This window comes from Phyllobates terribilis, unplaced genomic scaffold (genome assembly GCF_046119375.1).
Source record: "Phyllobates terribilis strain yellow unplaced genomic scaffold, ASM4611937v1 Scaffold_11__3_contigs__length_659146591, whole genome shotgun sequence".
Lineage (NCBI taxonomy): Eukaryota > Metazoa > Chordata > Amphibia > Anura > Dendrobatidae > Phyllobates > Phyllobates terribilis.
The window spans coordinates 324,273,694-324,286,605 of record NW_027362771.1 but is presented as its reverse complement, the minus strand read 5'-3'; the positions used below and the strand labels follow the sequence as shown (position 1 = coordinate 324,286,605).

General features: G+C 39.1%; 1 protein-coding gene across 1 annotated transcript in view; it reads right to left on the bottom strand.

Annotated features, from left to right (window-relative positions):
• The window catches only part of LOC141166177 (carnitine O-palmitoyltransferase 1, muscle isoform-like), a 64,043-nt gene extending 51,131 nt beyond the window's left edge, over positions 1-12,912 (bottom strand). The window contains exons 1-4 of the mRNA XM_073652627.1: positions 12,579-12,912; positions 9,218-9,366; positions 8,322-8,461; positions 3,667-3,838 (exon numbers count right to left, since the gene is read on the bottom strand). Of these exons, the coding sequence (XP_073508728.1) occupies positions 3,667-3,838; positions 8,322-8,461; positions 9,218-9,358 (453 nt within the window). The 5' untranslated portion in view covers positions 9,359-9,366; positions 12,579-12,912. The remainder of the gene's footprint in view (positions 1-3,666; positions 3,839-8,321; positions 8,462-9,217; positions 9,367-12,578) is intronic.

Sequence of the window (12,912 nt, the reverse complement as noted above, 5' to 3'; positions counted from 1 at the left end):
AAGATTGACAGTTGCATATAAATGGTTAACAGCCTCGACCGGAGCTCATCTCTGTCTAAGTCTGTTAGAGATTGCCGCATGTGGAAGGAGCTCATCTCCTGAGCCCCCTAAACACGTGATCACCCCCACAATCACATACATGTACAGTACAGACCAAAAGTTTGGACACACCTTCTCATTTAAAGATTTTTCTGTATTTTCATGACTTTGAAAATTGCACATTCACACTGAAGGCATCAAAACTATGAATTAACACATGTGGAATTATATACTTAACAAAAAAGTGTGAAACAACTGAAAATATGTCTTATATTCTAGGTTCTTCAAAGTAGCCACCTTTTGCTTTGATGACTGCTTTGCACACTCTTGGTATTCTCTTCATGAGCTTCAAGAGGTAGTCACCGGAAATGGTTTTCACTTCACAGGTGTGCCCTGTCAGGTTTAATAAGTGGGATTTCTTGCCTTATAAATGGGGTTGGGACCATCAGTTGTGTTGTGCAGAAGTCAGGTGGATACACAGCTGATAGTCCTACTGAATAGACTGTTAGAATTTGTATTATGGCAAGAAAAAAGCAGCTAAGTAAAGAAAAATGATTGGCCATCATTACTTTAAGAAATGAAGGTCAGTCAGTCCGAAATATTGGGCAAACTTTGAAAGTGAACCAACAAAGAGGTATAAAGAACTACAATATAGACAATTATTAATACATAATTTTTATTGAATACATAAAGAAATAAAAACAGACAACAAGACTAAAATTAAAAATGAATATAAAACACAATTAAAATAAGACTCAAGAGGGGGAAAGGGGATGCTCACAAAAAAAAGGAATATTTTTATATCATCAAATGGGTCTATCACATAGATTCAATTACTAGATAAATTGTTCATAGTCACCATTCCAACAAACATACTCATCAAGATGTGGCGGTATAGTGTGAATATATATTAAGAATATAAAAAATATATATAATATAAAGTGCCAGTGCACAGAATATATTTATCAATTTATCCCAACTTAGAAAAATTAAGTAAAAATAGCAGACAATATGTGTTAATTTATTGCTATAAACACCGCCATATAAAGAGAAGCACACAAATTAGCCCAAAGGAATCCCACTTTATTATAAATTTAGCATCCGTAGTCACTTAAAAAAATGGAAATGTGATGGAAATAATATATATATCAAAGTCAATAAGCGTAAAGTGCTTGTGCAATACATCTAAGAAAAAATCAAATTTAGTTCATCACAAAAAATCCCATTCAAGAAAGATTAGCTGCCATACATTTTCTTAAATACCTGCCATGTGCAGGCTCTCACTAATGGGGAGATCCTGAGCACTTCAATAATACATCCAAAATGGGAGACCACATAAACATAAAGAAAATAATAAGTGAACATACCCTGGCCCTCTCACACCACTCCAACGCTGTTTCTCTCCTCGCTTCTTCAGGGAGTCTTTGAAAGTGTCCCCAAGTGCAGTTGCAAAAACCATCAAGCGCTACAAAGAAACTGGCTCACATGAGGACCGCCCCAGGAAAGGAAGACCAAGAGTCACCTCTGCTTCTGAGGATAAGATTATCCGAGTCACCTGCCTCAGAAATTGCAGGTTAACAGCAGCTCAGATTAGAGACCAGGTCAATACCACACAGAGTTCTAGCAGCAGACACATCTCTTCAACAACTGTTAAGAGGAGACTTTCAGCAGCAGGCCTTCATGGTAAAATAGCTGCTAGGAAACCACTGCTAAGGACAGGCAACAAGCAGAAGAGACTTGTTTGGGCTAAAGAACACAAGGAATGGACATTAGACCAGTGGAAATCTGAGCTTTGATCTGATGAGTCCAAATTTGAGATCTTTGGTTCCTACCACCGTGTCTTTGTGCGACGCAGAAAAGGTGAACGGATGGACTCTACATGCCTGGTTCCCACCGTGAAGCATGGAGGAGGAGGTGTGATGGTGTGGGGGTGCTTTGCTGGTGACACTGTTGGGGATTTATTCAAAATTGAAGGCATACTGAACCAGCATGGCTACCACAGCATCTTGCAACGGCATTCCATCTGGTTTGCGTTTAGTTGGACCATCATTTATTTTTCAACAGGACAATGACCCCAAACACACCTCCAGGCTGTGTAAGGGCTATTTGGCCAAGATGGAGAGTGATGGGGTGCTAGCCAGATGACCTGGCCTCCACAGTCACCAGACCTGAACCCAATCGAGATGGTTTGGGGTGAGCTGGACCGCAGAGTGAAGGCAAAAGGGCCAACAAGTGCTAAACATCTCTGGGAACTCCTTCAAGATTGTTGGAATACCATTTCCGGTGAATACCTCTTGAAGCTCATCAAGAGAATGCCAAGAGTGTGCAAAGCAGTCATCAAAGCAAAAGGTGGCTACTTTGAAGAACCTAGAATATAAGACATATTTTCAGTTGTTTCACACTTTTTGTTAAGTATATAATTCCACATGTGTTAATTCATAGTTTTGATGCCTTCAGTGGGAATGTACAATTTTCATAGTCATGAAAATACAGAACAATCTTTAAATGAGAAGGTGTGTCCAAATTTTTGGTCTGTACTGTACGTGATATTGCAAGGAGTTAAAGTGTAAGTGGTCAGAGAACCCATTCATCGCACAAACTAGAGCGGACAAGCAATCAGCTTCTGCCTATACCCATTCATAATGCTGTAAGGGCAAAATAACAAGTCTGTGGGTTCAGTGTCAGACTGGGGTGCCAAGGGCCCACCAGTAACCAACTCCAGGGTACCACTTTTCACCTACATGCAAATGTGACATTATCCTCAATCATAAATTTAAACAACAATGAACTGGGTAGATTGTTAAATGAATAAGATGCTGCCTTTATCTGTACATAGAGATTGAAGTATATAGTGGCAAGTACTGCTCATATAAGAGGGTGGTGGCGTACTCCTGCACAGGGGCCCACCGGAGGATTCTCCTGTTCGCCTGTGGGCCAGTCCAAGCCTGTGTGGGTCTGTACACCATTGTGCACACGCTTTTGCGGTAGCTCAATGATTCTGGAGCGGAGCACTTCAGCACTGTGTTTTGAGCAATCCATGGTGGTCTCACAACCTAGGCCCTCATAGAGCTGCAGGGTACTATAGGGCTTCATTATATAAAAAAAATATACAATGGTTTAGCTTTAGTTATACTTTAAACATAAAAAATAATTTAAAAAATGCCCCAGCAATTCCTTGTTTAAATGATTATTCCCCAATTTGCAAGTTATCCAATATGCATAGGACAAATATAACCTACTGATCGCTGGGGATCCCAAGAGACAGGTGAATAATGGACCTCAGCTCCATTCATTGTCTGTGAGACTGCCAGAAATAGTCAAGCGCTATTTTCCAGCATAGCCATCTGGCAGCAATTTTTGGAATTGCCGGTTAGTAAGCTATCCCTTATCTTATGGATATTCGGCATGAGTGCTGTGTTTAGGGGTCTTACGGAGAGTGATTATATTAGTTCCTTGGCAGTACAGGATCAGGCTGCCGGAGTGACAGCTCGATCATGGCCATAGCACATCGCACAATAGCTCACAATGTCATCTAAATAGAACATAAATGGTTTGCTGTTAGCCTGTTAATTTCTGTGATATGGGTTAAAAAATGAATTAAGTACAGGGAAAGCAAAAAAGACTTACTCCCCAGACTTTGGTTTTTAAACTCCTTTTTCCATGTGGCTCAAACATCCAACCATGGTAAGAAAGAAGGACACGCAGAACTTGACGGTAGATAAGGATCCCAGAGACCCAAACTCCTGATGAGAATATAACAGCACTTGTCACAGTTCGGGACACAGGAGAAATTACAGATCTGTTATCAGATAGATGGAAAAAAAATGAAGAGAGAGAACACTGTAATAAATGCTTGAAAGCAAAATGTAAAGCAAATCTTTCTAACAAGCTTATAGCAACGTCCACCATGAGCCGTTATGTATTACTTTAAAGAGTAACTGTTGTTTTCATTTTTACTCCATAAATCAATAGTGCACATGAAAATACTCAACTTTGTAACTTTTTATTCCTGAATTGATCTTTCACTCTCACTTCACCGGTAAAATCTGTATTCAATGAAGCCAGGCTTTCTCATTATGGAGATAGGAGATGGCAGCTATGGAAGTGACAGGGGTTGGAGGGGACAGTTAGAGGCAGACAGACATTTTGCTACAAGTTCTCCTGAAACGTCAGTTACAGTTCTCCAAAGAATTTTGTAAGCACCAATTTGAAACTCCTATCTCATTAATGAGGAAAATCTGTATTCACTGAATACAGATTTTACCCATGAATTGGCAGTTTTGAGAATAAAATGATCAGTTTCAGGAGGAGAAAGAATCAGATTTCTCTCCTAAGAAATGTTAGAAAGTTTCTTATTTTCACATTAACTATTGATGTATGAAAAATGAAATTAAAACGGTTACTCTTTAAATGAACTTTTCCTTAAAGTGATGTCATTTTCCTAAGTAGTTGTCAAAAGCTCATCAAGAAAACTGACACAAAACACTAAAGGAACAGGGGAGGGACAAAAAACTGTTTTGATAATAAGAGCTGATCTCTGAATAAGCAAACAGGCAAAACAGCCAGATCACATGACTTTCCAGCACAAATATATATATAATTAAATACTAACCATAGTAACCGTAATTGAAAGTTTGTCACTAAGAAATTACTTATCTAACTATATTATAGGAAAAAATAGTTCACTTACTGCATGTAACTATTTTTGACATATTACTGCTTACATTTCACTAATACAATTACAGTGAGCTTCAGTCTATAGTACAATCCTCATTCCTTATCAGACCCCCTGATGAGCACTTTGAAGTCAGATCCAAGTTTCAAATTTTTATCTTATGAGAGTGTTCCTCCAGTAATAAATATTGGAAGTAAGGTTTATACCTATAAAGGGTGCTGCTGTCTTGATTAGCTCATATTAGGTGGTGTGTCAAGTTTATTAACCCTTCAGAAATTTAAAAATTTCTGCATAAATTTGACGCAAGACTACATCAGATTTTGACAAGTCCTAAAGTAGACAAAGAAAACCAAATCAAACAAAGGAGTCAAAAATATTAGACCATGTCATTTTTTTTATTAAGTAACATGAGCCAATATCACATGTCTGAGTTGCAAAAGTATCTGAACCTTTAGGATTAACAGATTATTTGAAGGTGAAATTTGAGTCTGGTCTTTTAAATCAATGGGATAAAAAGTAGGTGTGGGTGGGTATTGGTAACCTGTTTATCTAAAAAACAGGGATCTATCAAAGTCTGATCTTCATAACACATTTGTGGAAGTGTACCATGGCACTAAGGCCACAGCTCCACTATCACTATTTGGTCAGTATTTTTTCTCAGGAGTGGGAGGCAAAACCAGGAGTGGGTGATAAATGCAAAATTGGTGCACTTGTTTCTATTATACCTTTTCTCTGATTGTTCCTCACCTGGTTTTGGCTCCCACTTCTGAGAAAAAATACTGACCGAATACTGATAGTGGGGCTGTGGCCTAACAAAGGAGATTTCTCAGGACCTCAGAAAAACTGTTGAAGCTCATCCAGCTAGAAAAAATTAAAAGGTTGCAAAATCATCACTAAAGCATTCTGGCTTCACTAAACCACAGTCAGACAGATTGTGTACAAAAGAAGGAAATTCAAGACTATTGTTACCCTTCTCAGGAGTGGTCCACCAACAAAAAGCAAGGTATATAATAATCTGAGAGGTCATAATGGAACCCAAGGTTACCTCTAAACAACTAAAGGTCTATCTCACATTAGATAATGACGAAGGAGGCCGTGACCTCGGAAACGCGTCGGATAAGCGCTGGACATTTTTCCCTCAGTGGAATCCCCCCAGCTGTTGTGACGTCACATAGATACTAAGCGCTCATATCCTTGATCATCAGCTGTCCAGCAGGTGTGACCGGCCGACACACCTTTCAGGCTGTCTGCAGTCCTTCTCACCCATGATCTTCATCCCTGTATCCACCTAGTGCAATGGCTGCATGTACCTGAAAGCCGAGTCTCTGAGAGTCTCTGCAGCCCTCTGTCTCCGGCGTTAATACGCTGTTTGAACCCATTTTCTGCAACACTCACGGCTTGTTCTACAGACTCCGGCACTTGACCATCACCTCTAGTTGCAGTTGTGACTTCTTCAAAGGACCCCTGGAAGCAGCACGCGTATATCTTCATTTAGACTACCATTTTCTCTAAGACAGGTAGGAATCACTCTTTTGGTATTTTATGAGTGGTTTGCAGCGCATCTCTTTTCTTTTTATCATTTTATTATTATTTGCACCAGGGCATATGGTGCTTTGAGATTGCGGCTCTTTACCTATCTGATCGTACTATAGCAACAGTGCTACTGCAGTTTTTTACATCTTTCTATTAGAACAATGTTTTATGGACAAAATAGAGCCTTTTGTTTAAATGAGAAGCATGTGTTGAGAGAGAAACACTGCATTATGGCATAAAAATCTCATAGCATCTGTGAAACACTGTGGTGGTAGAATTATGGTTTGATCATGGTTTGCTGCATCTGGACTAAAATTTCTCCCAGCCAACGTGCAAGACTGATCAACAATTACTGGAAATGTTTAAATGCATTTATTACTGCATAAGGGGGGTCCACAATAGGTAATGAAAGTGGAGGTTGACTAATTTGTTAGATTTGGTTCTCGTCATCTACTTTTAGTACTTTTGTGAAACTCTAACATAATTTTAGGTCAAATTTATGTATAAATATAGAAAATTCAGGAGGGTTCAAGCACCACAGTATCTTCATAGCTTCTATTCAACACTTATTTCCACTTCATGTGTTTTCCTCCTTTTCTGTAGACTGTTTTCCTCTACCCTCCCCGAGACTGTAGATACTGTTATGACAAATATTTATACTTTGATTTATTATTTAGACAATTCATATATCTTTGATAATTTTGTATTTTAATATTAGTTTAATAAGTGTTATTCATAAAAGCGATAACACATGGCGTTGTCTCTGATACGGAGATGTCTTTGTATTAAGTTTCCTTGTTACAGAAGGCATAGAAAGCTGGGTAGAACCAGTTTTCAAGGAATTTAAGTTTCCATGATTTATGAATTTGTTATTCCCAACTTACATAGTTTGTACGTTAGGTAATGTAAAGCCTGTAAAGACAATCCCCTTTTCCTCATCTCTTTGCTTGTAATAAAGATATGTGACCAGGCATCTGAGAGCAGACAAGTCTGGGACAAAGACAGAATTGGTGTGTTTCTCTTGTCTCCGATCTATCGACTCCCTGATTTGATCAAAACTGACAAACGTGTGAAACCTTTTGAGTTTCCCCTAAGTTTTTATATAGGTTTCTCCATCAATACTTTCTCCTGTCTCCGATTTTGAGATCTGTATATAATATCCTTCCCGCTATCTTGCTATTTCGGATTCGGACATCCGGATTCGGACATCCGTGAAACACAGACAATGCTCAGGGTACTCTGCCCAGCTGCCTGATCTCCAGACCTGAGCTAACTGCTTCATAGGCATATATGAAACAGCTCAGCTTGGGAGACCTGGCATCAAGATGAGTCTTCTGAATCTTAGCACGGTCCATCATCCACAGATATCGGAGACTGGCCTAAAACTGATAAAAGGGATGGGGAAAACAGAGCCATCAGACACATGAGGCTTTGAAAGATGTGTAACATTTTTACACAGCAGCCTGCTACATAAAGGTCTTAGAAAGAGCTCTATGGAATGAAATGATATTACAACAAAATGACTAAACCCATAAGGTCTCATGCATAGGGCAACATTTTATGGGGTCGCAATGTACCTCCATAGGCATCTACTCATTGAGGCACCATACTGTTGCATAAAGAGCTGTGTGTCTGTAAGGCTATGTGCACACAGCGTTTTTTTCAGGCAGATTCTACCCGGAATCCGTATGGAAAAGCGCCACAAAAAGTGAACATAATGTGCAGCAATGTCAACATTGCTGTGCACACGTTCTACCTTATGTTACTTCTTTTATTCACTTCAGGGTTTGGAAATGACCATTCTTCCTAGTGGAAACAACATTTTCTTGAAGCGGCCTGAAAAAATTGTCTAAAAGACTCAGTGTACACAAAGCCTAATACAAGCTGGTAGGAAACCCTGTGCCCGGCACAGCTTTACCATGAACTCTTATAAACAGGAATTTACTTTAATGAGCAATTTACTGTAGGTCGCACAAAAATCCCAGTAACCATGTACAACTTGTAAATGGAACATAATGGTGGAAAATGTGTTTTTATTATTGTAAATCTCATCTGTTGTGTTATGGCGACTTACTGTCCAGGTAAGAGGTTACTGATCTTGTTAATGAGTCCAAATGATATATCCACTTTTCCATATAAAGAGCCAAGTGTCACCGCTACAACAGCAAACCATGTGGAAGGGCTGGCAGGATAGACACCACTAAGTACAGAGCTCTGTCATAAAGAAATCAAGGAGAAAAATTCTTAAAGAGTTTTAGTTAGTAGTATAAAAGAAATAGGAGCTGCTGCCTGACATTGTGCAGACTTTTTACATAGTTTGCCAGTGTACTTTTATTCCTGCCAACCATGAGCTAAATCATTATGATGTTTATGCCACAATTCTGGTGTAAAATACCTTAATAAGTTGCAAAAATTGTGCGTAACTTGAAAATTGTGCAAAAATATTGTGACTTTTGGCTGTCAGTCCTGGCCAGCTATGCAGATATGGGTGGAGCATGGGCAGGATGGGGTTTCAATTTTGTAAAGACTTACACCACTTTAGTTGCATAACTTACTCCAGTCTGGAGCAACATTTCCGCTGGAGGAGCACGGCACATGTAAGACGTGCCTAGTTCATTAATGTATTAGATGAATCTTACTCGAGCAGCCCCGTTCATTAAAACTGACATGCACAAGGCCAGTCTTAGTGAATCGGGGACGTAGTTTCAAGAATGACAAGTATTGTACAATATCATACATCCAGTGCTAAATCTTGAGGTTATGCATTGCCCAAGTACAAAGCTGTCCCTCTTACATAGCATTGATTAACGGATCTACAGAAAATCAGTCATATTGAACTTTCGCAAATCTGGAATCAAAAGCTCATGGGATATCAACATTATGAAGGCAGTTTTGTAGATCTGTGAAACCTATACTGCAAGCATAACTTCTCATTACAAGGTCACAGAACAGTACACTCCTCTCAGTTACCTTAAGTGTGATCAGGCGTTTTCTGCAGGCAATCAGCCCAGATAAGTAGAGATGTCGCAGAACATCACGACCCAATTGTAGATCGACTCCATCATGTGTCACAGTGAATTGGAAGGCTACAGCCTGGTGAGCTTCTGCCATCTTGTGACCTTCACAAAAGGGAAATGAACGTAGGGTAACACAACCAAAGAACAACCCACTTATAATGAACACTCATGCCAAGTTTTGTACACATAAAAGACACGTGTAAATTCTGCGTAAGGGATTTCTTCTGGTACACTATAATCAGACAAAGAAACACATGATACTAAACATTGACAATTATTCTCAAATGAAAATGTTTTAGAATGGGGACCTATAAAATATCTCAAATAACTGTAGCCAGGCATTTCATTTTGAAAAACTTGTAAAAAGTAAGAACACAAGGAGTCGTCTCTTTACATTATTTTAGTTTAAAGCCAGAGAGATCAACTGATTGAGCCTGAGGAGTGCGAGTTCAGAAATGGAGCGGTTATGTAGTAGCCACACTATAGTATTATATTAAAGGGGTTTTCCCCCATGAAAAAAGTTGATATTATTCCAAGATCTATTGATTAACAAGTTCCACAATTGAATATATTTAAATAAAATGTTCCTGTGCTGAGATAATCTTATAAATGTGCCCCTGCTATGTATTGTGTAATGGCTGTGTCTGACCGTACAGGAATATTATCTGATCTTACCACAGCTCCTGGGCAGAGGAGGAAGCAAAAGAGTATACAGACAGGACAGCATGGGATCACAGCTGATTCTTTCTTTGAAGTAAAACTGTTTGTAATTGTTTATAAATCAGGCAGGGAAATGATTTACCTCACAGAAAGAATCAGCTGCAATCCCATGCTGTCCTGTCTGTATACTCTTTCGCTTCCTTCCCTGCCAGGAGCTGTGGTATGATCAGACCATGTTCCTGTACGGTCAGACACAGCCATTACACAGGGATTATCTCAGCACAAGAACATTTTATTTAAACACATCCAATTGTGGAAGTTATTATTGTTCCAAGATCTATTGATTAAAGTGAACTTTCGTTCGTGGGTAAACCCCTTTAATGCTTCTGCTAGTCATTTAGATGAATGCTTGACCATATACATACTACAAAGATGGTCTGGGGGGACGGGCCGAAGAGACATTCTTTATTACAAGTGCTCCAGTGTGGCTCAGATAGGGGGTCCAGATCATGACAAGTCCCCTACGACATGACCCAGAAGTAGACACCCCTCACATATATGATTTCCAATTCCTGGCCTCCTGTAGATCTATGAGAATTTATAAGTTTGCAATTCTATAAATTGTACAGTATTTCTCCATATTATCCTGTGAAATGTCACAAGAAATATTTGACAGTGTGCTCTTGGTCTGTCTACATATTCTCCAGGCTACAACCACATTCCCTTACAGCAGCAACAACATAACTTGTAAACTTATCTTCACATGGAACTTTTTGGATGACATCCAAGTATGTGAAAGGTTAGCGAGAAACAAGACTTCAGGTTCAAACTAGACTGGTAGAATTATGAGAAAAAGGGTGTAAAAAAGCAGAATATTACCAAGAGGAATAAATGACAAACCTATAGAAATAGGCCGATCTACAATTTAGACCAGTGGAGGAATTAACACTTGGAGCTTTTGCATAATCCAGTAATAGATACAAGATCTCCATATTCCACTTATGCTTGTTTTTCTTAAAATCAATTAATAGAGAAAAACATGCACAGATTTTCTATATCATAGTGATGCTTTTTCTCCTCTAAAGTCATTCTTATTTATTTTAATATGTGTAGAGAGACTGGGCTCATTAACATTTATATGCCATCTATATATTAGATAACGAATCCCCCCCCTCCTAAAAAAAATACCAGACTGGTCACAAAAGAAGCTACGATAATTTCCTGGAATTTAATATGATCACTTGGCGGCTGTAAGATGCCAGCATGTAGTATGGGTAAGGCCGACCAGTCCATGGGTGTGGGGTCTCTAAAGCACACTCAGATGTAGGCTTTATGTGTAATGTAGTGTCCCATTAAAATCACGACAAAGTTATGGAAAATCCATTTCAGCATTGTGTTAGTGGCAAAGGGCCTCTTCCGTCAATGAGGGGCAGTCATTAAAATACAATACTCAATCGTTAGGAATGAACCTTCTGCATTAACTGGTGATTTATAAACTTTATCTAATATGGACTTGAATACACAATAGCAACACTTCATACTGATCACTATACCTAAAGCCATGACAATACTATGTCAAATTAAAGGGGTTGTCCATGCAAGCCGGTGGCCAAGTGATCGCATGTATGTGATTTGCATACTAGCAGACACATGTTGACTAAACGCATTCATCTTCTCACAATAGAAGTGAATTGAGAGAAACCGGAGGAGACTAATTGGAAAGTGACCGCAAGTATTGAAATTGCATATGGGTGGTCAAGTGACCGCCAGCTCGCACCTGGAATACCGGGAATAGTGACAGCGTGCACATCGTCATGATTTAGCAGTCATATAGAAGGACTGCAGACTTCTGTCCCATGTCTGGACAATCCCCTTTAAAGAGGTTATGTTCGAGTTAAAGAAATTAAGCTAGTTGCAGTAAATGTTATATAAAAACACAACAAACCGACCTGTAATATCTTCCAATACTCCAGTACCAATGCTTTAGTGGTCCCAATAGTTTTTAGTTATTTTTGAGGAGTGATGACATTACATTACAACCAATCGCAGGCCTCAGTGGTCACATGCTATATATGTCAGCATCGCTGCTGAGGCCTGTCATTGGCTGCTGCGGTCATGTGTCACTACGGTACATCACCACTCTAGAAAAGGAAAAAAAGACCAGAAGGGACAACTGGAAAAGCAAGCACTGAAGTGCCAAGGGATCTAGTAAGCAAGTTATGGGTTTTTTTTTTTTTGTTTTAATTTTATATATTTTATAATTTCCTGCACCTGAATTAAATTTCAAACTCCCAGAAAAACGCTTTAAGAAGCCTTTAAGAATAACATCCTGCTTGTAAAGCTAAGGTTATTCAGCACTTTAAACTTCATTAAAATTAGACAATACTGAATCTAAACAATGGCAAATACCAGGAAGCAGAACATCAAATATAAAAAGGTCAAAAACTAGAGAAAGTTCCAAAGAGACATATAAAGTCCACTTACAACTAGGTCACAACTTCTCCATAGAGATAACAAAAATGGCAAATTAGGACAGCTGGCCAAGTATAAAGCGTGTATAAACTAAGTAGTAGAATAGGACATATACAACCGCAAGCGACAATATCAGCAGCAACAGACAAATAGCTAAAAAAATAAAGTTACGAGAGACCCACCTGATTATCACACTTTTTTCAGGGCTCCTGGAGCACAAGCATAGAGAAGAGTAGACACCCAGCGACGCAGCTGCTGCCTTCCGTCCTCTGTGTCCTTCAGCCTCAAGTGCACCAGTATGTGTGCAAGTCCCAGCCAAAAACCAGGCAGTGTAACCTGAGCCAACACTCAGAAAGGAGCTGTTGAATTTATACAGGCAGAAGGAACATTACAAGTGTAAGGAGAGCTGGAACTGACTCGTAATATTCCTTGTGTACATTATGTTAGACCCAAAACATTGCTGGGGAACCTGACCTGCATTCACATTGTACTTTTTTTTGTTCCAAGGTGAACTTG